At 39.9% G+C, this 27408-nt stretch overlaps 1 protein-coding gene across 3 annotated transcripts in view; it reads left to right on the top strand.

Moving 5' to 3' along the window:
* The window catches only part of ELMO1 (engulfment and cell motility 1), a 304753-nt gene that overhangs the window by 178667 nt on the left and 98678 nt on the right, over positions 1-27408 (top strand). For all 3 annotated transcript variants that reach the window (XM_008633859.2, XM_017734444.1, XM_017734443.1), the window contains one exon: positions 21442-21578. In XM_008633859.2, the coding sequence (XP_008632081.1) occupies positions 21442-21578 (137 nt within the window). The remainder of the gene's footprint in view (positions 1-21441; positions 21579-27408) is intronic.

Here is a 27408-nt window from a genome sequence, read left to right on the forward strand (position 1 = left end):
GGAAAGAGCTAGAACAAGGGGAGGAGAGCTCCCATGTAGGGAGCACCGGGGGAGCGGCTTGGGTCTGGGGCAAACCAACTGGGAATAGGAGTGGGGAAGGTAGGGATGAACCACTGGGGTACAGAAAACTTATATAAAAATACAATAAAAATATCGCATCGCCACATGTTATAATACCTTGGGTTTACTATGTTTTCAACAACTTGTGAAACTTAAAAATAATTTGGATAGACTGGAGAGCCCTAATATTCAGGGCGTATTTTAATAGCTCAGTGAGGATATGTATCAAATCATCTGTGATGACTATCAGACTGGTAGCTTTCTCTGCCATATCCAAATTAAAAACAAACAACCTTTTTGGAATGAGGAGACACTGCTTTACTAAAGTATAGGATAGGAGGTGGCAAGAACTGTGGGATTATTGGCATGAGGAAGAGTAGGTCTCTTGTAGATAAAGAAAGCAACCACCATATGGGGCAGTTGTTTTCTGCAGTGAAAATACATTTCCAATGTTTTTCATTGTGAATATTCGCTGATGTTGTTGCATGTACCAGCTTCTCTTTGACAACCCATAGAAACAACACCAAGATTGATGATTTTCATCATCTGAGTCTGCTTCATTGGCGTATCATAATGAACTTCACTCCATGTGGTGCTGCTTTAGATATTCGACACAACCTCAAGTCTCATGCTACTTGTTGTATTTGCTTTAAGATATGAGGTGGTTTTAACAACATGATTCTTGAATATAATTCTTTATGTTGGAATTAGGGCTGGGTTTTTTTCTTTAGATTTTTTCTTTTGCAGATTTCAGCCTTTTGCGTTCATATTTTTAAGTTTTATTCCACACTTAAAATTGCAAAGTTTTCTTAGCCTGTTTTATTAAGAAAATGAGCCAGATGTTACCTATTGTCTATCTGTGCCTGTCCTTCCTAATAATTTGGGTGCATGAGTCAATTTCAACCCAATATAACAAAGAGAAGTGTGAAGTTATAAAAATATAAAGAAAATAACTTTCTGAATACAGTAGAATTTTTTCCTTTGGTGTGAGGAACATCTTTGGAGTGATCTGACACTTAGACATGAACAGATCCTTGTGGGATCTTGGGGATTTAAATAGAGGTCTAAATCCACAATAAGACAATTCTCATTGATCCCTCTGAAAATCAAAATAAAACTTTCCATAATGTTTATTTCCCTTATGTTATTGATTTTTTTTTTTATTTTGGGCTTCAGATGAAAGCTTAACGTGACTGCCATCAGTCCCAAAAAAAAAAAAAAAAAAAAAATCACTGCTAGCATTTATAATATAAATATTGATAGCAGGTGACACAAACAACTGGTAGATAAAAAGTGCACATGAAGGCTGGAAATTCCATGATGTCCCAATGGAATTCCTGGCATTTACCATGCACCCTGTCTATGAGCTCAGTTTCACGAGCCTCCAGGTCTGATGGATGTAAGTTTTCAGCAAAAGAGAAGATGAATAGGAAATTTCATGAGACACAAACATGACCACAAATCCTTTGTGTGGGAAGTGAAGGAGTCGAGAGAGATCCTGAAGTGGTGGCTGTCAAGAGAGGTAAGGTCAGCACAGTGAGGATTAAAGGGGAATACCAAAGTTATTAAATGCTGACATAGGATAATGGTCTCCCACTGGCACACCAATGTGGAGATATTTGTGGGTAATTAATGTCAAAGCCAGGCAAAGATGTTTGTGTGTGAAGGAGATATTGATCCCCTGGCACAGTACCAGCATATAATGACTCTATTTCCCTTATACCAATTGATTGGGGCACTATCAATTATTTTATCTGATGGGTGTTGGTGCAGTAGAGTGACAGTTGGTTGCTATAAAATCATTGAGTTTCTTGGTACAACATTGATCACTTCAGCTGGTTTATACTTCCTCTAGATCATAGCCAGCCATGGAGTGCCACTTATAAAATACTTAATTTTTATTTTGGGAGGATTAAGTAATAATTCTAGGAAAAAAGAATATGTATCTGAACACTTGATGTCAGGAAACACTTGTGCCTCTAGAACGTCCTCATTTTTGCTTCTGTTTCTGTGCAGAGGAACATAAAAGATGAAATTTTACCCTTGCATTTGATGCAATGCAGAGGAAAGTGTGGATTCCCATAGGAAAAGCAGAGTCTAGCCTAAGTTGAATCCGTAGAAAATTTTTGACATAGGGTCATGAGAGTCCAACACCCTTGTAAATCTGAGCTGCCAAAATGATTGATGAGAACTCTTGCAAATACAACAGTAAGCCAGAGCAACACTGGATAAAGTAAAGTCTGGAAGAAGTGACCTGTCAGCCACTCTCCTTGGACAGTGAGGTACAAGTTGAACCCTATTTAGATTTCAAAGATGTGTCCTCCTGAGTTCATCAGGAGATGGATGGGCTTTTAAGGAGCTGTGAAGTACATCGGTCCTTTTCCTGAGAGAAGTACACCTTCTGGAGAGGAGATCTAGAGAGCAGGTCTCCCACTTAGATGTTTATGACAGATCCTGAGTATACAGAGATTTGGGCAGGGTCAGGGGAAGGGTTGTTGTCGGGTTTCTTTTGTTTGTATGTTTTTTTGCTTAGTATGGGGGGTTGGTTATTTGTTCATTATATGGTAGGTATGCTTTTTGAAGACTTCTAGGCCAAGTCAGCCTGTGATAAATAAGGTCTTCACACAACTCAATCTTATACTACATATTGGCAAATTACCTTCATGAGATTATCTATTGCTATCTTTTTCTCAGATGCAGGTTAGTCACAGTGATCAGAGACTCTCCCATCCTTTCTTCCATCGCTGAGCCTGTTGGGCTCTTTCTAATGCTCCTCCCTCCTGTGTTGTTAAAAAAATATATATAAAAAACCATGGGAAATTAAAAAGTAAATTACCAATTCTACTGAGATCACAGCCTAGGATGTTCTCAGAAGTTATTCTTTAACCTTCTTTCATGTGTTAATTAAGATACTCCTTGCTGAGTCTGTGTATAATTTCATCCTTTTCCTGCAGACCAGATCATGGAACTTCCCATGTATCAGTTTTAGCAAAAGTTTTTCCTTCATATGAATAAGTGAATCCTAAATCTAAGCCTGTATAATTTCACTTGGATTGCTACCAATTAGTCCTACACATTTAAGAAAGACCTCCAAAAGTACTATAATAAATGCAGGGCTCAAAATATATCCAACTGTTGTCTGTGCAAGAGTGCTTCATCTTCTTTAGACTTTATAACAGACTTAATCAAAACTGAATATGCAGAGGGGAAAAAAGCCAGCACATAAAGCAATGTATTAATGCTGTTCTTCAAACACTGTTGCCAAAGACTTCCTGACACTTGTCTGTTTCAATATATGTACAGTAACAAAGTTTTTATGTGAATAGTCTCTTTGACTTTATATACTTGCTCTTCAAATTAATTAGAAGACATTCCTGTGGAAATATTTGCAAGATATAATGTCTTGAGATAGATTATGCTAGTAGAACAGGATAAGCATTTCTCACCTTCTCTTTTCCTTGTTTTACCATCAAAATGGTATGTTTTGATGTTTCAGGTTCCTGACCACAAGTGCCTACGCATGCCATGTGGTCTTTCTTCTTTTTAACTGTGTCAAGCAATGCTCTGCCTTTTTCTGTGAATAATTCTGTTGTGCCTGCTAGTAGAGCAGTATAATTTTTTTTTATTTTTCAATCTCTTAGGCAGGAGTGTTTGAGTCATAAGAATGGCTTGTATCCAGTAAATACACAAATAAGTATTTTATAAAGTGGAGGAAGAAAGTTTAAAAAGAAAAAGCAACCAAACGCGCACACACATACATACCACCTCCCTCTAACTGCTTCCTTTATCCACCCCCATTGAATTCCCACCACAAAATCTGTGCTCAGGACTCTCTGGGTTTCTTTTTGTTCCTGTTTAATCTTGTGTTTAGCCCAAGTACTCTTTCACATGATTTGGACAGTACTACTTGGGCTACTTTAATAAAAAAACACCCCTTACATGTGCTAGTGCTGCTGCACTTTTGAACCAGACCAACCAGCTACCTCCTCTGCATATGACAGATCTAACGGAGTTTGACCTGCACATAACTGAGACTTTCTGTTTGGGCTGTGATAGCAGCTGACTATCACAAAACATTGCCTGTTACTCACTGCTGCCTTCAGAGCACTTACAAAATTGCTGGTACCAGTACTGATGTGATTCAAGAGCCTGTGGGTTCTTTCTGCACTTGGCTTTAGATGGTATTCATGCTAAAACATAATTGCTTTAATCTCTTGGGAGAGGATGAGATTCCAGCCCAAGCACTGAGGCTTGGGATCAGTGTCAGGAGCCCTGCCAGCACGTTTCTGCTGTGGAAGTAGGCACAGTGCAATGGAGATCCAGTGCTTCAATTTCTAGACATCCTGATAGGATTAATAAAGTAAATATTTAGCTTTTGAACAATACTTGCTCATGTGCCTCTATTTGAAAACACATAAAATGGAAGAAAGATCACACACAGCCATGTCTCCATCTATCTCTCTGAAGGAATTCTAGTTCTTCCAAATCAAGTCCAGGAAGGGCTCATTCCAGGATAGTGGTAGCTATTTGCTTTTATAGTATTACGCACAGGTAAAATGCTAATTTTTATGTTATTCTGAAAGAGGCAAAGTTTGTTAAGTAAATTTTTTAGGCTAATGGGGGGAAAAGTTTTTACAAAATAATATGACAAGCTTTTAGCAAAAAGCTTGCTGCATTTCTCTGATTGTATCAGAAACAGAAAGGAAATGCTCCCAAGTGTGCAAGCTCTTCCTTAAGCCTGGAAGTTGGTTGCTCATCTTTGACAACCACCAGTTGGTCTAGTACAGTTGCCCCACTGTTCTTCCTCTGTTTGCATATCAGACATCTGACAGCTCTGTTAACTGCAGGTTGGAAGATACTGCTTTGAGAGATCAATGACAGAGAAAAGCACACACACATACATGCACCTCACATGTTGCATCCAGCTCTGGGATCCCAGCACAGGAAGGACATCGACCTGTTGGAGAGAGTCCTGAGGAGGCCACCAAGACAATTAGAGGGATGGAGCACACCACCTATGAGGAAAGGCTGAGAGAATTGGAATTGTTCAGCCTGGAGAAGAGAAGGCTCTGGGATGACCTAATTGTGGCCTTCACTACCTGAAGGGAGCTACAAGAGGGATAGAGAGGGACTATTTATAAGGGAATGGGGTGACAGAACAAGGGGGAATGGATTCAAGAAAAAGAGAGAGTATGTTTAGTTTAGATATTAGGAAGAAATTCTTTATTGTGAGGGTGATAAGACACTGTAACAGGTTCCCCAGAGAAGCTGTGGATGCCTCATCCCTGAGAGTGTTCAAGGCCAGGTTTGATGGGGCTCTGAGCAACCTGGTCTAGTGAAATGTATCCCTGCCCATGTCAGGGGGTTGGAACCAGATGATCTTTAAGGTCCCTTCCAAATCAAGCCATTTTATGCTAGGATTATTTTGCTGAAGTTTGAGTCATTAATGCCCGACTCATTATTATCAGCACAGTTTATCAAATTGCAGGCAACTTCTCTGCAATGCAAAATGAGTCATGCAAAATGGGGATCAGAACGATTCATAATAAAAAATGGCCCAGAAGATACTTCAAAAACATAAACTTCTCTTGTGATATAAATAGTCCTCTTTTTTTTGGTCTCATCAGTATACCTATCATAGCTAAAATACTTCTCATGGAGATGTTGGTGCATAATAAAATAAGGAGATTTATCACATAAGCATGCATTGAACTACTCTGCTTAGTTCTGCCATTGGATCAGAGTTCGCTTACCTCATAGCTCTGCTGGGCATGTTCATATTAAGCAGGAGTTCTTTTACACTCTGTTAAGAAGCAAGTTTCCTATTTCTGGCTTTTTTTTCCAAATAGTGAAATTTGGGTAACGTCTAGCTTAGTTTGACAAGAGTTTTAGGGCAACTGGAGGCCTGTAGTGACCCTCAGCAGCGATGTTGTTCAGCATGGGGAAGGTGAAAGTTTGTAGGCAGTGAACAATATATTCACAGCACAATTAAAGAATCTTGTTTGTGGCAGATTCAGAACTAGATGTGGCAGCACCTTCATTATGGGCTGCATGGCTGGGCTTAACATTTCCCTGCGTTTATATAATTTAGGGATTTACTAAAATATAAAGCACCAGCTTGCAAGAACTGGTGTTTAAATGAGAGGTGACTATTAAGACTCTCTGTGATGATTTATCAGAGAGATAATCTTTTTAACATAAAAATATCAGTCAACTATTCAGTAATAGTAAGTAATCTGTTTAATAAGAAGAACTATTGTGCCTCTTTTCTACCTGCCTGTTCTTTTTTCTATCAGTGGGAGTCTAAGGTGGAGCTGACTTTTACACCATCTTACTGGAGTGTTGGAGAGCTGATTTGTTATAATAGCTGAGTGTTCCACCTCCCATCAAGACTGAATTGAATGATGAGTGCCCAGGGCAAGGTTGTTTCTGAGATACCGGTAGATTTACCATGACAAGTGATATGTATTGGACCATCTGAACAATCACTCTCAGAGGAAGAAAGACAACACTAACCCTATTCTATACTCGAAGAAGCTTAGCTGTGGTGCATGATTCTTGTCTTAGCAAGAAAACCTCGAATCAGTTCAGTCCCAGTTGATATATTCGGGTCCACAGCTGATGAGAAAAACCTACTGAAGACGATGCTATTTTTGGTCCACCTCTACACTGCAGAGGAGGTGTGAGCTTTGTGGCCAAAGGTTAGAGGGTATTGTAGTGTTTACCTGAAATTCCAGCCACTTCAACTAAAAGCACAAAGTTAGAAAATCTTAACATACTGATAATTTCAAAGGTGATCACATGAGAAAAGTAGTTGGAACTGGGAAAGGAGAAAAAGTAATAATGCAATATTTGTAATAGTTATGAAACTGCCAGAAAGAGTGTGTGAGTGCAGGGCAGATTCCTTAGTTTACTTTCCATTTTTGTACATTTAATAGTGCACACAATTATTGTTCGTTAAGATGGCAATGTCATAATGATCATTGAAATGTTCTGAATTTTCCCTGTGTTCCCTAATGCTTACTGTGACTGATGATGTAACACCGTCATTAGTGCAATTTAATTTCCAGTAAAGTATTACAAAGGTTTAAATAAAAAGGATTTCTGGCATTGTGCAGGATGAGTTACTTCTTTTTCTTGAAATGTACACTTTTTTTTGTGTATGCCTTTTACGGTCAGTACATTTTCTTACTGTAGATTCAGTAAATCAACATTAGTCAAATTAAGGCAGAGCAAATGAATGCAGCACTAAGGGGTAGCTGGCCTGGCTTTAACGATGTAAATGCAGAAAACAGCACTACTTCAGAAGTGAAAATGAGGGGTTAGAACTGGATCACTGCAGGTAGACACAACATGTATGCCCATTCATGGATTTATTGAACTACAGTCTTATACTAATTACTGTTCTTTTCATGCATGAGAGGGTTCAAAACCTCTTCATTTCCAGCCTAAATACATTCAGAAGTAGTTTAAATCTGTAAATCTTTGTGCCAGATTTGTTCTTTATTTTACAGGTCTTCTCTTTCTGTTTCTCTCCTCTCCCCCATGTATTTGTATTATTTCATTTAGCCCTCATGCTGCTAAGCTAAACAAACATAGACATTTCAGTCCATTTCAATACCATTCTCCACTTCCTGACCATTTTAGGAGCTCTTCTTTTCATGTTCTCATTTAAGTCCCTACATCTTGCATACGGGTGCCCAGAATTGCAGGTGTTAGTTTGTGTATTACCAGCGTAATCACATCATTTTTATACTTCACTACCTGTGACAGAAATTTCTCACTGATCATGTTTTAGGATTACTGTTGCTTTTCTTAGGACTTTTGTCATAATGGTGGCTCTGTATACAAAATGTCTTTTTTCTACTGGTTTTTTTTTTTTTACAATTGATGAGTCTCAGAGCAGAAATCCTTTTTATTACTCAAAATCTTTTCAGTATCATACCATTCTGATTTCTCTGGGTCTCAAAGTCCTTCCTTTACGACAGTTTGATCTTTCTTATGATACCATCAGCAGTGCCACCAGTTTTGGGCTCCAGCAAATTTTAGAGTTATTCTTAGATTTTTGTGTCAAGGTCAATAACAAAAATCTGGAGTCTGAGACTGACTTTTGAGAAATTCTAGCAGTACTGCTCATAGCTTGATACCTCCCCTTTTCTTTCTGTTATTTCTGTGTGTGGTCTGCACCTCACACACCACACTGATTCTTGTATCAAATCCTATTTTCTCCAGATGAATTACTGATTTTCTGCCTGGCACAAAGAGTTATATCAAAATGTTTTTCTTAAATTGAGTCAGATGCAGGAGAACTAAATTGTCTGCTGTGCTGATAAAGCCCACCACATTTCACCTATGAGAAACGAGAGTTATTTTGTCAAGGATTAGATGAATCAGAATTGATCCCTTCCTGGTAAGCCTGTGCAATATTTATTCCAGTCTCTATTCACCTCAATATGTTCTTACTTACTTTCAAAATTTGTTCTGAGCTGTGCCTGCTATTGAGATCAGCCATGACAATAACCAATTTCACCTTTCCCTGCTCTCTTTGTTAAGTATAAGCCTTGTGTTTGCTTTTGTATTCCTCTTGCATGACAAAGTTATTAAAAATCTGCCTTGCTTGCAAGGCCTCCTGTAGGTCAGAGGGAATGGACTTCATGAGAGAAAGGCTGTTTTATGGTGAAAGAAGGGGCATGATTTAAGAAAGAGGATGTTTGATATAAATCAGATTCTCTTGCAAATTATATAGCAGTAAGTTTGGCACATAATTGGGGTACCTTCGTGTGGGTAGCTGTGAAAACTGAAGTTTCTGTGAGACCTGATGCCTTTATAAGGGTGTGAAGGAACTGTGGCTATTTACAAGTTTAAACACCAAACTGGGGGACTGAAGTCTCAGTGTGACAGGAGCAAGGTCCTCTGCTGCCCATTCTCTGGGCCCAGGGGAGGCCAGGCCAGGCACCACAGCAGGGTTGTGGCACAGAAATATGGCACTGCCCGGGTGGCTTTATGTCCCCAACTGTGTGTCCCAGTTGCTCCTTTTGGGAGGTGGTAGAAGTTCCTCCTCTGCTGGTGTGGGCATCCACTGGAGCACAGCTTTAGCTGGAATGACACTTGTGCTGTCAAAACCCACTGATAGCTTGGACTTAGATCTTAAAAACATTAACTGTGCTGATTTTACTTTCAGAGAAATTTCCCTCACGTCATTCAGGCATGAGAAGAAAAACAAGAAGGCTGTAAGTTTGAGCTTCCTGTTAAATCTATAGAGAAAAGTGGAACCCCTTGCATCTCATTGTTTGAGGACGTGTTGACCTCTGAAATAGAAATGGGTAACACAAGGAGAAATCAGTTGAGTCTATTTTGAAAGGGTTCCAGTTTAAGCTGGGACACATCTGCTGTACTGGGGGAGTGAGATTGGTGCTAATGCTACATTTGGGCAGCAAGAGGAAGAGAAGAGAAGAGAAGAGAAGAGAAGAGAAGAGAAGAGAAGAGAAGAGAAGAGAAGAGAAGAGAAGAGAAGAGAAGAGAAGTAATGTGCTCTGACCCTGTGACACCAGATACACGTAGATACATGGAGCAGTTTGGCTGCAAGTTTTCTCCAGCAGGAGCAGAAATATTTGCAATGGTCAGGTTTTAGTTCTCCAAGCTCAACAACTTGCAACTGGGGATAGAGTGTTTCTATTTTCAATTGAGCCGTTCCACTGAGCTGCCAAGAGCAATGAACTTCCTAAGTTTGTGCCAGTTCATGCTCAGGAGGTATTTCCAGATATTGAACCAGGTTGGGTTCCAGTTTAAAAATAATCCAAACACAATCCCTAAACCAAAACCACAGAGGTTTAGAATTCAATTCAGTTCAGACTCTCTGTAATTCCTTGCTGGGAAAAACTCCTGGCTGCTGAATTTTAATCTAACATAGGTAAAGTTTTTACTACTTTTCACAAGTTTAAATGGGAATTTTTTTCGAAAAACATAAGTCCAGTGCTTCTTTTGCCTTAGTAGTTTTGAAAATTGGAAAATGGACAACATAGCCTACCTGTCCTCTTGACAATGGAGAAAAATAGATATTTCTTCAAAAGCCCATTTGAAATCTCAATTATTTCTTGATGGTTGGTTTGGAAATGTTATTTCTCTAACTTGTCACAGTAGATTGGGAAACACTTTCCTTTTCCAGATGTATTCCTTCACAGTTTTTGAATTGGTGCTAACAACCTGTACATACAGATGTCACAGATGGTCAGGTTCAGCCAAAAAGAAATTTGAAAAATGCTTTCTTAGGTCATGATGGTATTTTTTTCAGATTAATATATATTGTTTAGCTTGTGTTATGAATGAGTTTATTTTAATAAAAGTGAGGATAGTACACTTGCCTCATATGCAGTATCTCTTGAGACATGAGTGGGATAATGCTTTGTAAAAAAACAGCCAAGCAATAATCCTAAATTTTGAGAACTAATTTTAAACCGAAATGCAGAAACAGAGAGTAGTCTTATATATACAAGATGACTTTCATTTTCATGTCTGAAATTGCTAAGCATCTGCAATGGGAGTAATAGGAGAGAATTTCTGAGAAGGTTAGTTTAGATCCTTTTTCAAATACAGCCATAGTCCAACAGAGAAAATTCAGCTGAAGGGTTTTGCCTGCTTCTTTTTTGTTTGTTTGTTTGTTCTGAGAAATCATTATTTTCATCTTTCTATGTCTCTATTCTGTGATCCTCATGCATACAGACATATTTCTGGAGTGAGTGATAGTACATTTCAGCAAATAAGACCTTCAAGGAAAAATTAGGAAATTACTCATGGTCAGGGTGGAATAAAGTGATTGAAAAAATATAAATGTATTCAGGAACCTCAAGGCATGATGTAAAAATTACTTTATTCAATTCTTGCCGTCAACAAGGACAAAACAAATAATAGATTTACAATACAAAAGAGAAAACCTATCAAATAATGGCAACAGCAAAACTAGAGACTACACGAGTAATGGAACAAGCTGCCAGGGAATGTTGTGCTGTTATTAACGCCTGAGACATTATAGTGCAGACTAAATTTCGTCCTTATTGTCCTGATTCTGATATTTTGCAAAGATGTGACCTCAGCAAGTCTTAATGTGTTGTGTGGGCCTCTTTCCTCTCCTGGTCTTCCATGTATTCACTTGGTTTATATTCAAGGGCTTTTTATCTCCCAGCATCCTGCAGTCCTTTTATCTTCCAGCATCATGAGGAGACAATCTGCACTGCTTCACTTATCCTGAACTCGGTGATTCTCTAAGCTTCTTTAGAAACTTTAAGGTTTGGAGTTATAATGAGTTATATCTGTTAGTATACAATGCAAATGCCCTAGGATATAGGGCAGGAATTAATTTTAAAATGTTTGCGCTCTAAAATACCTTTAAGCAAGGGACCTGTTTTTCCAGACTAAAATGCAATGTTTTAAACTACTCTTTTTTTATAGTGGTATGACTGAAATGCTGGTTTAATGTTTCAGCCTATAAAGAAGAGTAATAACATAAAATAGGGCAATATTACAGCCTAATTAAACATTTCTAAAACATAACTTTTGATGACAGTAGTTCTACCTATCCAAAACTATGCTCTGTCAGCTGTAATATTGTACAGCTTAGTTCATAGTGGTCTATGAAGTGAAAAACTCCAGTGGAGTAACTTATGAGCTGAATGTGCCACTTGGAAATGTATTATTTAAATAGCTTCTCTTCTTGAGCCTGTGGCCTAATTAACTTGATTTTCCGTTTGCCTTTCAAGAGGTCAAGCTTGACATTTGAAGAGTTAGTGTTAACTACTGTCCTTCTAGAGGTTGATTAATGTTCACAAAGCCATTTGAAGATGCTTGGCACTTAGTGTGTGATGGTGATTATTGTGGATGAAAACACTAACAAGCACTGAGGTTCAGCATGTCCTGAGCAGCTTGCACCCTGCCACATCACTGTTTTCCCATTTTGTGAGTAGCAATTACTCAGTTTGGTCTGTGTAAAAAAGAGTACGCTTCAGCAGTTTTATTTTTGTTCTGTCAGTCTGACTTTGGGACTCTAGCCCAGAGAGTTAAAAACATAATTTGCAGATTAAGAAAATTTGTAGGGGGAGAAAACAATTTAGCTGGTTGCAGTTAGATAAGTAAGGTGCAGTTTTCACTGTAAGTTAATGACCTTTGCTTCAGCAAGTCCATCTGGGTTCCAGAAAGGATTGGGAGTGGGAAGATTTGCCCACAGATTTCCCCACAGATCACCATGTTGTCACTGCCATGCTTAGAGCTGCTGGTTGCCGGTGGCAGACCAAGAATGGAATAGAGAGTGGGCTGTAGACATGGTAGGGAGTGTTCCCAGCCTGGGGCTTATTGCACAGGATTTTGCCTGTGCAGAGTTGTATCCATTATTTGGCAATTCAGTGCATGCATGTATAAATATGCATATTTGAAAGGAGGTACAGTTTGTAGAGATGCAGAAGGGGAGGGAGGAGAGGTGTTACTGCTAAGGTGGGTTGTCCTATGTGGAGCTGTAGTAGTGGTGGCACCGCACATATTTTCAAATAAGTCAAGGACAGATACCAGGTGTGCATCTCCTGATTCTTAAGCAAGCAATGTAGTTTCAGCATAGCTCAGAACAGATCTGACATGAAAGATGAGGTGCTGTGCTCTAGGATGTGTGATATGGTGAACTCCCTCACCTTAATCACAGTCTTTTTTTTTACTGATATTGATGTAATTTCCTCCTGTGTCTCAGTCTGTTACCTTGTTTGGTATTTTGAGTATATCTGGGATTGATTTAAAGCAAGTGGTTGAATTTAGAGTGCTTTTGTCCTGTCCCGTTTTCTGTGATGGCAGAGGAGCTGGGTGAGTTCAGCTCACTTTCTAAGTAACTGGACCTTTGTCCTCACAGCTTTTACATTTTGGAAGCTGGCCTGACTGATTAGGCAGAGGTATCAGGCAGCCAGCCTGTCTCATACCCCACCATGGGGACACTGAAGGCAGTCTAACAGCCTGTCATAAAAGTGCAGCAGGGGAGGCATCTCATTTACAGACACCTCTGATGGTGAGTACAGATGGTTTGTGCCAGGTCTGCATGGGTAATTCAGTTGTAACCTTTTTTCTAATACGGGAATGCCTTGGTACCAGGAAAAAGATTGTTTTCCTTCCTGACTTGACTGTTGGTTTGTTGGCTTCTCCATCTGCTCATTTGGGTTTTTTCCTTGTAGTTGTCCTGCTGTTGCTTACCTGGAAGACCAAATACCCCCCAAAAATATGTTCTTTACTCTAGTTGTCTTACACAAGGACTACATAATTTCTTTGCAGTATAGTTTTAAAGACCTGATTTTAATGAGGAGGTCCTTGTCTGGGAACAGGGAATGTGAGCTGCTTAGGTGGCAAGGGGGAACCTAAAAAATCCACAGATGTCCCAGGTTACTGTATGCAGTGTTTTTCCTGCAGCTTTTCATAGGCTCCTTTAAGTTTTGCTTAAGGATGGAACCTTAGCCAGCCTACTTAAAGCAGAATTAATTTTCAGTGACAGTTCATCCTCTCTTGTGAATCAAAACAGCATGGTCTGTATTTCAAATGGTAACCAGAGTATATTCTGAATGAAGCATCTCACAGAAGGTCTTTGGAGAGGCCTGAGTTATAACCTGTAATACAGTCTGTGTAACTTCCTAATAAAAAAAAGGAGTAATTAGAGGTAAGTGTTTGCTTTTTAGCAAGAATCCCTTCAGGAGAAGCAATAAACTGGTGCTCTCTAAACCAGTCAGATTAAGACATGAAAAGTCAGCAATTTTACCATGAAAGGCAGTTTCTCATTGTAATGCTTGTGGGGGGTGACATCAAGGAGATGAACAAGCAGAGGCAGAGCAAGTGCCCACTTCTTCTGCACCCAGGAACTTCTGACCCCAGCCCTCAGAGTTCTGTGTCTGAGGTGCTGCAACATTTATTAGAAATTGCACCAGAATGTAGCATTTAGCAATAAACTTTGCCAATGGGTACTGTAGGACTAAAAAGGGTGTTTGCACAGGGTAAGAGATTGCCTTTACACTGCTCTTTATAAATGCTGCATATATATACCTCCCCCATTGCCCCTGGCATTCTTCCTGATTTGTCTGGAGATGAGATTAAGTCTAGTTTCTCTGAGGGCTTAGGAGAGAAAGGGTGCAACAGGTAAAGGAACAGGGTGTCAACATGGAACAGACGTGAGAAGGTGCTTCCCTTTATATGTCTGAGCTTAACTGGCCTTCTGTCAGTGCCACTACCTGTGTCTGCTGGACTTCAAGAAGACAATCTGTGGGCCTAGAAATTGTCAGAAATGTTTTTTTATATGGTGGTTTGGTTGATATTTTTTAAGCTTTCATGTGTGCTTTACAAAATGTCAGGAACCTGATAGGAACGTGACAGAGAAGCAGTGTTAAAGTTTGTAAGAAAGTTTTGAATAATATCTTTATTTCTTAAACAACCTTCTGTAGATTTTTCCTGATATATCTACTTCCCTTTTATTCTATGTTTGCTAGAAGTGACCATAAAGACTTCATAGGCCACAAGCAAATTCGTCACGCTAATCAACATTCTGATGATCTTGAAGGTCTTTTCCAACCTGGATAATTCTGTGCTTCTGTATTGTTGTTCAGGGATACTGTAAATATGCCAGAGCATAATTAGATATGTGCTTGTGGACCTATGTCCTTTTCTTCCCAAAAGACTATTTATTTTTGGTATGATGAATACAAGCTCTTGCTTTTTCATTCAATTTCCACTCTCAAGGACTTTTCTTCTAGCAGTGCATGACTAATTCATATGAAGTGCTCCCTCACTTCTGAAAATGATATTCTAATTTATCCATCAGGTTTTAAAACTACATTTTCTTATTGTTATTGATTACTGCTTTTTTTTAATACTGGAAGTAGTGGAGGAATCAAGAGGGAAGCAAAGCACTTTCCTGTTGCCCAGCAGTGTGCTGTGACAGATTGCAGAGGCAGTTCAGATTTATTTATAATTGGCACCTGTTTTGTCACAAACAAAAATAGGCTGCTCTTGAACAAGATGGGGAACTCTTATCAGCATGATGATCTTAGTAATCTTTCTCATTTCCTAGTTGCATATAAGAGCCTTTTTTTATATTCTCTTTGCACTTTGGCTTTCTGTTTGCATTTCCAAACTATAGTGTTCAGTCTTCAGGCCTGTTCTAAGTAGGAGACGTGCAGTAAAGAGGGAGTTATCTTTACAAAGTCAGCCGGCCTGTGTGGACACAAGTGGCTCCATTGGTTTCCTTCAGTTCACCATCACCTTTGGATGTGGCAGAGTGAGTCTGCTGCCTACTTACTGCCACCTCTGGACTGCTGAATCTGTTAGTAGCGATGAGTGCAGAGATTTATTGACTTGTGCTGCAATAGTCAGGGTTCTTCTTTCACCACTTTTATTTGGGACAGTGGGAGAGGTGGATTTTTAAAGAGTAGCTCCCTTATTTAATGATATATTGGGGAGAGAATATGCTTTTCTGACATAGCAGCAGTCCCCTTTAAAGCAAATCTGGGGAAGTTACTGAAGAGCTTGGGGCTTCATATGCCATGAACATCCTAGTCCTGAAGCTTCATGGAATTCTTGTTTGTCATTGCATGTTAAAATTTATTCTCAGCCTTGAGAAAACTCGCAGACCGTAGGACGCCTTTTATTGTGCTTTTATTTCCAGTTTCCCTCTATGGCTCCTTTATAGATCTCACAGGTTCAGAGACATGGTATTGCCTTATGTTCTTAGGTGTTTGAGTTGATGGCTTTTGCTGCATGCTTAGCAATTCCTTATAGCTTCTATTCTGACTAAATATGTGATCAGGTAAGGTAAAACGTTGAAGCTCTCTTGTAGCCCTGTGTTGCTAGGCAATTTGGTGGCTTTTGTTCTAATACCAGTGGAGTCTTCCAAAAAGAACTGTTCCCTAGGAAAGAAAATTACACGATCGGCAGCAATATTACTACTTCATTACTGCACTAGCACTGCCAGTGACCTTCCTTGCTTTAAATTAAAAAAAAATTCCCTATCGTGCCAGAAATGTAGCCAAAGGTTCAAATTATTGCTGGAAGACCACAGGGATCAGCAGTATAGAAAACTGGGCAATCACTGTATTTCTGCAGTATTAGGTGCTCTTTTTCTTATATGTTCTTGTATTACTGAGAGAATTTTTGATTGCATATATAAAAATGGTCATGGCAGTAGTTATTTTTACTGTATTGCATCTTCAGGGAGAAGCAGAAATTACAGTGCTTCTCCTCCTGAGAGCTAGTGAGAATTAGTTGCTCTTTGGTCCTTCTCTTATTGGCAAATAATAATCTCAGAGGAGGCCATGCCAAGTGGAGATGGTATTTCCAAGGTCCGTATGGCACCCTTCATTTGTGGATTTTGCTGCACTGCTGAAAGTGCAGTGGTTCTTTCCACCCGCCTCCTCTCTGGTGAAATATTATCATCTCCATTCTGTGAAATTCGGGAAAACAACTGAAGGGATAAATGACTCACACTGAATTAAGCAGCAGCTCAGGAAGAGAAAGCACAGCTCTTTGAAAATTGGATCACATGGCTCCCAGGTACCTTTCAGACAGGGAGATGTTCTTGAACCCCTCTCTCCCTGGGACTTTGCAAACCAGTTTCTCAGGGTTCTGCATCACTGCTTCTCTCACCTCACAATTGTTAGAATGCAATTTCAGGATGCTTTTCTTGATGATTTTCAGGGTGCACAGGATCTGTTGATACCATCCCCAGCTCAGAGGCTGACTCCTCACCACAGGTGCCTGCCTGCCTCTCTGCGTGACAGTATTTTTGCCAGCTGACCGTGTTTAGATGGCTGACTGAATAATACAATTGATTTAAGCTGACTGCGTGCTTTTGAAATATTTGAGAATACACAGCAGCCTTATCACTTTTATTTACTATCTACTTAATCAGATCTATTCAAGTTCTATTTTGTAGACCAATTGGCTGACATTCTTGAATGAAGTGTCTCATTTGTGATTGTCTTTCATATGCCTTCCCAATTTCATGGGTCCAAGCCTTAAATTTACAGAGCAATGACTGTTTAAGTCACCTCATCTTGATCCCCCAAAGCATCATGAATGGATTTTGCAAATAATGGGTTGGGTGGTTCCTAATTTCAAACATTCCCTTCATGATAGATATGGCCTTCATACCAGTACAACCTTTTTTCATTTCTTGAATTCAAGAACTTCACAAGAGACGTCAGAATGACCACATGCCATTTTAAAGACACGGTGGGGGATGAGTAGTATCAACACAGCAGTTTAGCAGAGTCAGAAAGAAGGCAGAGTTTTCTTTAGATCAAGGGCAGTACCTTGCCTACAGAGGTATATTACTGTGTCTCTGCCTGCTGTTTTAGCTTTGGGGGCAGGGAGATCTTATCCCTGTGTTACTCCCAAGTATTCCACAAAACAGTCTAAGGTAAGAAATTGTATCAACCTTTTCCTTCCCTTCCAAGTGGAAACTAGTTATAGATATCTACGTGTAGTCTACTTTTTAACATGGGGGGAAATGTAACAAGCCCTTACAGCAGTCAGCCAGTTTCTGTTGAACTGGTGGTCTTTTGTTCATACTGCTTTGAACAGTGAGGTGACACAGCAGCCTGCTGTCTGGTCTGGTGCACTGGTCCTTCCCTGGAGTCTTTCTTGCATGAAGAAATCCCTGTTGTCCATATTCAGTTCCCCACAGCAACTTTGAAATTTAAATCTCTGCTTAGTTCAAGCAAAACACTTATTGAAACACCATCACATAATCTGTGCCCTTTCAAGACAGGCTTACACAAATATGCAAATACCTAGGTGTTCTTGACACAGCTAAAAGAAATTCAACCCTGATGATAGTCTGTCTCCTGGGAAAAGGTGTTTAGAGATGGGGTACAAAATGAAGGTATAGCTCTTTTCGTCTTTCTCACTTTTTTTTTTCTGCCTGTTGTTTTCTACTAATCCACAGAGGAACAACGTAACATGTCAAATCTGTTTACTCCTCAAACAGTCTGGGATTCTTGAATGTCTTTACTGTAATTTAGGAAGCAACTGACAAAATTGTGTTGGGTAGACACTAAAAATACACACTGTAGGAACCACATAAACTCCCAGGTACAAATTAGCTCTTTTTTTTGCCAGTGCGATTTATGATGAGAAATGAACTAAGCTGCTTTCTCAAAGTTCCAGCTACAGATCAGCTAGAAACTTGAGGGACTACTTGTATTCTGAGAGGTGGCATATTGATCTACAGCTCCAAGAATTGTGCCAAGAATGGAAAATCAACAAGATCTTCACCTGATTTATGTAGGCTAGACATCTGTGGCTTGCCTTTTGAAGGTGATCTCTCAGAGGCGTAATTAAAACTTGATGGTGAATAATCATGATGATTTGTGTCCCCACATTGCAGCCATGTGGATGTTTTTATGTGGTTGTAAATGTGATTGGTCCCTGCTTGTGAAAAGGATGGTTAGAAAGTGCTGGGCTTAAGGGCCAGAATTTTGCACGCAGCACTCTTATGCAGAAGGTCTCCAAATTTTACTAAGGCTAGACCTCTGTTTCAGTTTAGAACTAGTCAAATTTCAATTTAGTGGAAAAATAAATTCAAGACGTTTTTAATTAGTAAAACTGAGCAGCCTCTAAGTTTGCTCACTGTGCACAGAGAGGCAGTGCTGTGATATCGGAGATGCCTTGGGGCTGGAGAGTGTGGGCAAAGACAGCAGTTTGTAACTCAGTCTTACTTTGGTCTCAACACAGTAGCAACAACAGCATCACCTTTTCCTTCATCCTCATCTCACTTGCCAAAAAGAGAAGGAAAGTATTGAAACAAGGGTTATCCTTCATTGGATATTTAAACACTCTGAGCAGGACATAGATTTAACTAGAGCTGCAGCATGAAGGTTTTTCCATTGAATTCTATTGTTTTGTATTAATGTGGATAGAATTTTCGAGGCATACAAAAATCTACTGCTGAAGCAGACTGGATTTCTTTCTTTTCTCTGCTATCTGGATGATGTTGGGAATTTTGGAGAAGCTGTTTATCATTTGGTTTCAAATTATTCCTAAGATCTGTTTTGTGCTTTAAGACATTTATCCTGCTTTCTAACAGGCCCACCTTTCTCCATTTATATCAGTAACAGTGATTTTTACTCTTTCATTTTGAGACTGAAAGGCATAAAACACCATACATTGCCTACTTATAAAATAAGGTGGGGAGAGGTGGCATCTCCAATTCTGCATGCAGAACAGTCAGCATAGTAGATACAGTTTGAGGGTGATTATCATAAGGAGCATGAGTTAGAACCGATGATCAATTTTCTGAGAATCCCTAGCCTTTCCATTAATTTTGATTTATTGATTTTTATGAGCAGGAGCAGTGAGAAGCTCAGGCTTTGAGGAGGATCAGAAAGGCCAGTGTGTGTCGAGGGTTATTGCCTTGTTTCGTGCTGTGATTTATACAGTGAAGGTACTGGCTGCATTCTTCTGTTATTTTATTTCTACTCATCATTATAGTATTTCATGACTTAAAGACAAGTGCCCTCTGAGAATCTGTTCTGTTGTGTCTCTGACATTATTACAGGCTGAAGGTCTGATTATTGGAAGTGCTGAGCCCTTGCAGCTCCAGCGGAATGAATGGAAGCTGAAGGTGCTCTGAAAAGCACGCCTGAGGCATTTTATTCTTTTAAAGGGATTGAGTTGTTCCTCATAAATATAGGTCTCTGCTTTGACTAATTCCCTCTTGACTGCAAATCCTTTGAAGTAAATGGAGTTTACTTGATTAGAATTAAACCTGTGCTCCAGATTCAACTCCCATCCTTGCCATGTAGCTGAAGAATTGATTAGATCTTAGTAAATCTAATGTTAAAATTAAGCTTCAAATTTACAATTAAACTTCAGAGTTTTGCTTTATAATTGGAATACTGCATGCTGGGAAAGATCAGAAACTTTTTTTTTTTTTGAGGGTTCAGGTGATTCTAAACACAATTTATGTTCCTACAGCAGAGCTGCTGGTGCAGCAGAGGTAACTAAACACACTGAAAGGACGGTTTTGTGGCTAGAAGAAATACCAAGACCAAGTGTCTGCAGCTGGTGCAGAGTCAGCCTGCCTGAGCCATTTGCATCCTCCTGCCCAGAGTCTAATTTGTCCAGTTCCAGTGAGAGAAAGTGGGCATCAGACAGTGATTCAGCCTCGGGAAAATGTGATTTATCCCAGTGCTTGATTATCCCAGTGCTTTATAATTCTGCTGTTCTTGGACAGGAGGAAGTTTGCCTAAGTAATGGCTGTTTGATCCTGAAGTAAGGAAAGATGATGCTTTTTAGGCATATGAGTGGCTGCTGGAAAAGTTCAAAGGCGCACTCATGAAGGGGTGAAAGCTGAAGCTGAGAGGATTGGGGACTAGGTATATAAAGAAAGATTATTCAGCTTGACTTTTTTCTTTGTCTTTTTAAGAACATAGATATGCAACCTAATGAAGTGGTCTTGCAAGTCATGGCAGAGTCTGAAGATTTTTTTCAGTCCTTGGCTAAAGGTCCTTCTCTGCTCAGGTTGCTCAGATGTGCCCAGAGGTCAGCATTGCTTCAGTCCTTAGTTTTTGAAAATTCATTCTTTGTTCAAGGAGAATCACAGCACACTCCTGCTTTTCCATTTTGGGATCGTCACTACAGTATTCCTTGATTTTTTTTTTTTCCCCCCTTAAAGCCAGTGTTTTATTAAAAATAAGGAAGTTTGGGGATTGTTTTTTGGTTTTGTTTGGTTGGTTTTTATTATGTCAGTCTCAGATAAGGGACAGATTATAGAAGGTCCATTGCTTTTGTTTCTGGTTATTTTCAAAGAACAAATTTAATCAGTTATATTCTTATCATTGTATCTGTCAACGTTTTTCTTGTTACCTCTGTACAATATGGTAGATCATCTCCTGTGTTAGCAGAGCTTCACATTTCAGTGTGTACATTGATCTAATCCTATTTTGTGAGTGATGGGCCCTGGTGTTTGGTACCCAGCAGGCAGGATGGAGCATGCTGTTAGCAGTGGGGAAGGCTCTTGTTTTGATGAGGAGAATTGTGCGTTTTCCCTTTGTCTCTCTGTCCCAGAGCAAGCAGCAAAACTTGGCACAAACAAAAAACATTGAGAGAATATTCAGGCAAACAGGTTGTCACTTCCTCTTCTTGCTGTCAGTCTCCTAAAGACAGGGTCTATTCTGTGTTTTGTTGTCCTTAAGACTGTAGGCTGAGGCTGGCTTTTCTCTACAGTGTTTTGACATCCTTTGCTGCAAGAACTGGGATTTCACTCAAATACACTTTGCTTTCTAAATTTTGTGGCTGATTGTATTTTACATTTATTTTTTGAAGCTCCTGCCTGTACATGTTTTATTCCACCCCCCCTTGTTTTTCTGTTTTTAGCCAGTGAGACCTGCAACGATTTCCATCCCATGTTCTTCACCCATGACAGATCGTTTGAGGAGTTCTTCTGTATCTGCATTCAGCTTTTGAACAAGACATGGAAGGAAATGAGGGCAACTTCAGAGGACTTTAACAAGGCAAGAAAAAGGGTGGGGTGGGAATGACTGGGCAGAATGGTGAAACAAGGCCATATATTCTTCCCTAGAGGCACAGGGATTTACTAATTCCCATTCTGCTGAAAGCCTAGAGATTCATCCCTTTGGATGCTTTGCACATCGGAATGCCAGCATTTAGAAAGTGGTGGATAGAGGATGGGAGAGGTAAGGAGGTCTATAGACCTTTTTCAGTCATGTTGCACTGCAGACTATGAGACTAAAATCCTGGCTTGAGGGGAAATTCTGCCTTTTTATGTTAGCAATATTATGCTGAAGTGCTGCAGCCTCCAAGGTTGTAAATAATGCAGAGAGAGTACTGCAGTGATAATTTTGTGCATCCCTTTGATTTCATGTGAGCACTAAAGTGATAAAACATTCAAGAGTGGACACAATCATGACAGAGTGCTGTGCAGTTTAACCTGCTAAAACAAAAACAAAACCCAAAAAACCCCAAACCAAATAAACAAAAACCAACAAACCAAACAAAAATCCAACCAAAACAAACAAACAAACCCACCCCCAAACCCCAAAAACAACAACAACAAGCAAAATCAAAAAATCCAAAACCACCAAACCCTGAAAACCAGTGAAGTAATAATTCAACGAAAAACCTCCTCAGTAAGAATTCTGGAAGCTTCAGCCAATCTTCTGACCCTCAGAAAAGCTATAAAGAACAGGTCTGTCTTAATGGTCCCTAGACATCCAATTTTTACCTAATTTACCATGAGGCTGAACAGTACCCCTGGCATTTTCTAAGAATGACAAACTCATGCTTTTGTGGCCAGCTGGCATCCTTATCTTCGTTGGGATCCTCTGACTAGACCTTGAGCCTCTCCCTGGGAGATGTTTGTTATAGAACTGTTGGTTGGGAGTGAAAAGTGAGACTGTTGCTCAATGTCAGCATGTGCCTTACAAGTGCTCTGAAGTCACCAGACTTAAATGTTATGTGAGAGCTACTAGGAATGATCATGCCTGACTTGTAATTGGAACAGTCTATTATTGAAGTGCCCCAATGTCCATCTTCTACTGCAGAGTGAAGGTGAATTCTTAGGTCACAGTGAAGAATGACCTTTCTTGAGTTCTTCCAGGCAAGTTAGTTGGCAGCAGTACGCGAGTCCTGGCTAAAGAGAGAAAGGAAGTCCAAAATGCATGCTGTCGTAGCCAGATGACCTAGAGGCTTGTCCTTACATGGGATTTCTGACATGCTTCTCCTACCTAATGATCTAGGAACACAGAAGGAGCAAGAGCAAGATAATTCACTGAACAGTATAGTGTTGCTAAAATCAAGAGCTTAAAAAGCAACTTTATAAAGACTAGTTCATAATATGTGGTTGTTTTAAATAAATATATTAACAGCTGCCTATTACTTACAGGCCTTCTATCTCAGTAGAAGACGGATTTGTCTACATAATTTCCCACAACTTGACTTGACATATTATTAGTAATCCTAGGGAATTCAGAAAAAGAATGGTTCCATTTCTGGCACTGGCACAGGTCACCCTAAAAAGAAAACAAAATAATTTACTTTGCAGTGTTAGGCATTGTTGTGGAGGTTTGTGGAAGATCAGGGAATTTTTTCTCTGATCTGACTAGTTTACTACTTGTGTTTTCTGTTGCTGATAATCCTGTGACTTCACCTATCAGTTCTGTCAAGTCCAGCAAGATCGGCACTATGTCTTACTGCATGTGTCACTGAAGACATGGGCAATTCTTTACTCCACGGGGCAAACCTGAAACATTTGCCATTGGGCTACCACGGTTTTTGTCTGGTGGTGGCACTGTGCTGCATGATCCTGAACCCAGGATCTCTGCCTGCAGAAATCACTCTTGATTTTGTAACTGTTTCCGTAAAGGGGAGGGAATGCTAAGCTCTTGCGTCTCTCATTCCTAACACTTCTCTAATTATGTTTTGCTTATCTAAATCCTTTCTTAGAGTCATAAGGAGATTTTTGCGCTCTTATCCACTTCAAATGACATGTGGTGGTGATGTGCATTACTCAGCTGATAAGCGTCTGAAGGGATCTGTGAGTGAAGCAAACTGTGTTGTTGTGTGGGCTTGTGAAGCACTCGAGGGTTTGTGGGGGCTGAAACGTTATATAGTGGTACCCAAGGTTTACCCATCTGGCTGGTGGGTGACAGCTGCCAGTGCAGCCAATGGCTTTACCAAACTAAACACCACCATTTTTCATCCTTACCTGGCAAGAGGCTTTGGTGATCACAACATGTTAGTATTCTGCCTGCATCTTCCCTGTGTGCTCAGGGTACCCATTCTATGCAGCCACTTTTGAAAACTTTGCAGGCAAGGGCCACGTGGGCCCGGGGAGCATTCAGCCCGTCCTTTCAGAAGTGAACGGGAAGAGAGCAGACCTCACAAGATGCAGTAATTTACTTGTGTGAAAAAAAAAAAAATCCTTCATCTTTTCTTTGTGCTACTGTTTTTCAGTTTCAATAACTTGATTGTCATGGTAGTGTATGAAACACCACTTTGTTACGGTTTACCATCCACCTGCCTGATGGGGTCATTCATTTTATTCCTTTCTCCTTCCCTTCCTTCTCTAAAACCTCCAGAACAAAATTGGACACTCTCAGTATATTGATTGGTAACTCTTGAGACCTGGAGATTCTGCTAAAAAATCTAGACTGCTTGCTTTGATGTTTAATCATAATTAAAGAAAAGGAGCTTCTTAGTTTAATTTCAAACTTTTGATTAATCACAGTAGCTTGTGCATTGAGGGTCTGTAGGAGGTCTGTGTGCACATACAGAGAATTACTTCCTCCTCTCTTGAATTGGGGAATGACAGGCACTAAAAGAGGCGAGGTGACTGAATTTCCCCTCAGGTTTTAGTGCCTGTTCTCAAGGGTTCTTTAAGCCACATGTTAAGACTTCCTTTTGATGACAAAATGGCATACTGTGCCATCATGGTTCTTCAATTTATGTTTATATAGGTTTATTCCTTTTTAAAGTTTCAAAAATAATCAAACCAGCACTTGGTTGGAAGGATTTTATGGTGTTTTAGTGAAACATTTATGATCTCATGCTTTATCCAACTCTTATTCATTAAAAGAGACACGTTTTGTCAAGTCTTGCATGAGAAAAAGTCCTTTGATCTCTATGATGATAGTATGACACTGTCAGACCTAAACCCTTTTTTTTCAGTCCCTATATACTAGTAGATGTCTGAATAGAATAATTCAGACAGGCAGCTAAGCTTATAGTATGCCTTTGTAACATTTTAAGACATACATAATTCATGTTTTGTGAGCTTCCTAGAGAAATTAAGATGCAGTTGTATAGATAGACATGCAAGTGGCAACAATTCCATTTGAAACCTTTTTGTTTTTATTTGAGCCTACAGATTATCAAAGGACACTTTACAAGTTTCTCCAAAGTCATTTGTGAGCAGACAGCATGGTTTATGGCTTTGAAAATATAATCTAGTCTCCAAGCTTTACGTAGTTCTACATGTTTTATTAAAGCAGAAAGAAAGCATTGTGCATTGATTTTTGGAGTCAGTGCTGACTGTAGGAAAGCTGGCCTGAGTTATCTTACATCCAACATCTAGAAACCTTCATCAGCAGCCTGCCCATTTAAATTGGTGCCCATCAGTCAGATTTCCCTCATGGAGGGACCACCTACACTCTGTTCAGGGTAATCAGGCTCTGCTGCCACACAGACTGAGATGTACTTAAATTGGTTTGGGGTTTACTGTTTATTTTTAACACGATGGTAGGTGGAATGCAAAGTACCTGCCTGACATTAAAATTCCTCCCGTGGGGCCAAATGAAAGCATACTCCCAAAGGAAAATTTTTTGTTGATTCCCACTAAATGTACTTTAGTAAATGCACCTGGGTTGCCCTAATGTGGATTTACATTGCAATTGGTATCTCTTTAATGAACTTCTTGTAAAGTACACATATTGTTTCTTGGGATACAAGGAGACAGCAAGTAGGACATTGTATAGGGGACAAGATTATCCTCTTAACTCTGGTTTCCAGAGATTTCAGTCGGCTGCTTTTCGTAGGTTTGAAGTTCATATGCTAATACGAGGAAGGGTGAGCAAATGGATATTTTAATTGCAGCCATAGCTTGTCTTATAAAACCTGCAGAACAGAATGAGCAATTTGCTAATTCTGTACCTAGTGCCATCTTAAAAAAAACAGATTAAGAGTAAAAATAACTGCTTCCTGTCCCAGTATGGAAGGAAAACGACAAAATTTTTTGACTTGGCTAGCAGACTGTTGAAGCTGCATTGTAGAGAATGGGCACAATGTGGCTACTTTTATTAGTATATTAATGTAGCTTTTGGTTTTTAGATGACCAAAAATTGCAACTCATAACAAGATGCAGATTATCATTCCAACATGGCTAAAGTTAAATAGGAGGAGGCAAAACTGAAAAAATTGTAAGTACTGTGATGTATGGTGCTTGAAAACAAAATCCACTGCATTCACTAAAACTACAGGTTTGAGAAATAGGAAAGTGGGATGAGGTTGGCTAATGATGCTGCCAGTGCATTTTTCTTGTTACTTAGAGATTCAGTTAATTTGGCCTCTGGACATGTGTTTGAGATCATCATGTTATAAAACATGAGCTTTTAAATGTTTCGTGAAAATGTATTTTGTAATAAGAATATATAATAATATTATATAATATAAAAGAAGAAGAAGAAGAAAATATTTTGTAATAAGAAAAATCTTCTCAGAAACCTCAAAAAACTGGTTTCAGCATTCAGCTAGCATCCATTTCACAGTGGCAGACCTGGTATCCTGAGTATCTGGCTATTTCAGGGACACGCCAAGCTGCAGCACCAGATCCCCCTGCAGCAGGGGGGTCTGCTCAGCAAGATGATAAAACATGTCACTGACAGGGATACACATAACAAACTGCCTTTGTGGTGATCAGAAGAGTAGACATTGTTCACAGCAGCAACAGATGCAAACAATAAATGCCCTACGTGAGTCCTGTAATTAAATAGCAAAGCAAACACGGAGGCATTTGATAACCACAAAAGATGTTTATGGCTCATGCTCAGACTCTGCGAACATTATTCCTTGCTCGCTGACAAGATAACAGAAAAGGTAACCAAGCATAACATAAAAATGAAAAATACCATTTCCTTCCTGGGTGGAGGTTGGGAAATGCCATGCCACAGGTTTCTCAGCTTCTCCAGTGTTGTCATGCTTTCAGCAGCTGTAGGGATGAGTAATTGTGTAAGGCTAGGTTCAAAGTATGGCTGAGTGTTCAAGGACAGGCTCTTAAAAAGCAAACTTGTGTGAGCAGTGGTTGGTGTGAAAACATGTGTGGTGGGCCAAACCCACTGTCAGATAATGTGAGTTACCCATGAGGAAGCAAAGGCCTAGGGGGTCATTTTGAAAGGGCCAGAGCAGCAATGTGGCAGAGGAGCTGTCACCAGCTTTGCTGGATCCACTGCAAACTGGGGAGACTCAAGGAGCACGTTGTCCATAGATCCTGTCCAAAATGCCCTCCTGCTGCAACCTTGTTGTCCTAATGCTAGTCCTTGCCATGGCAGCTTTGTGCCTGACCTGGAAGTGACCGGGCTTTGCCTCCCTCCTGTGCGAGTCACAGCTCCCCGGCATGCTCAAGTGATCCCCTCTAGTGCCACTAAAAATAGTCTGCACTTTTCTGCTCCTTGCAGGCTTGGCCTAGTCTTGATAAACCACACTTTACAGGAAGGAGGCAAAGGCACCCAGAGCTGAAGTGCCTTGGCAGTGAAGCAGCTGCAGGGTCAAAATCAGAACCAGGATGTCTGGCCACTGGCTCCAGCCTCCTCCATCCCCCTGCCACAGATG

This window comes from Corvus brachyrhynchos, unplaced genomic scaffold (genome assembly GCF_000691975.1).
Source record: "Corvus brachyrhynchos isolate BGI_N302 unplaced genomic scaffold, ASM69197v1 scaffold94, whole genome shotgun sequence".
Classification (NCBI taxonomy): Eukaryota; Metazoa; Chordata; class Aves; order Passeriformes; family Corvidae; genus Corvus; species Corvus brachyrhynchos.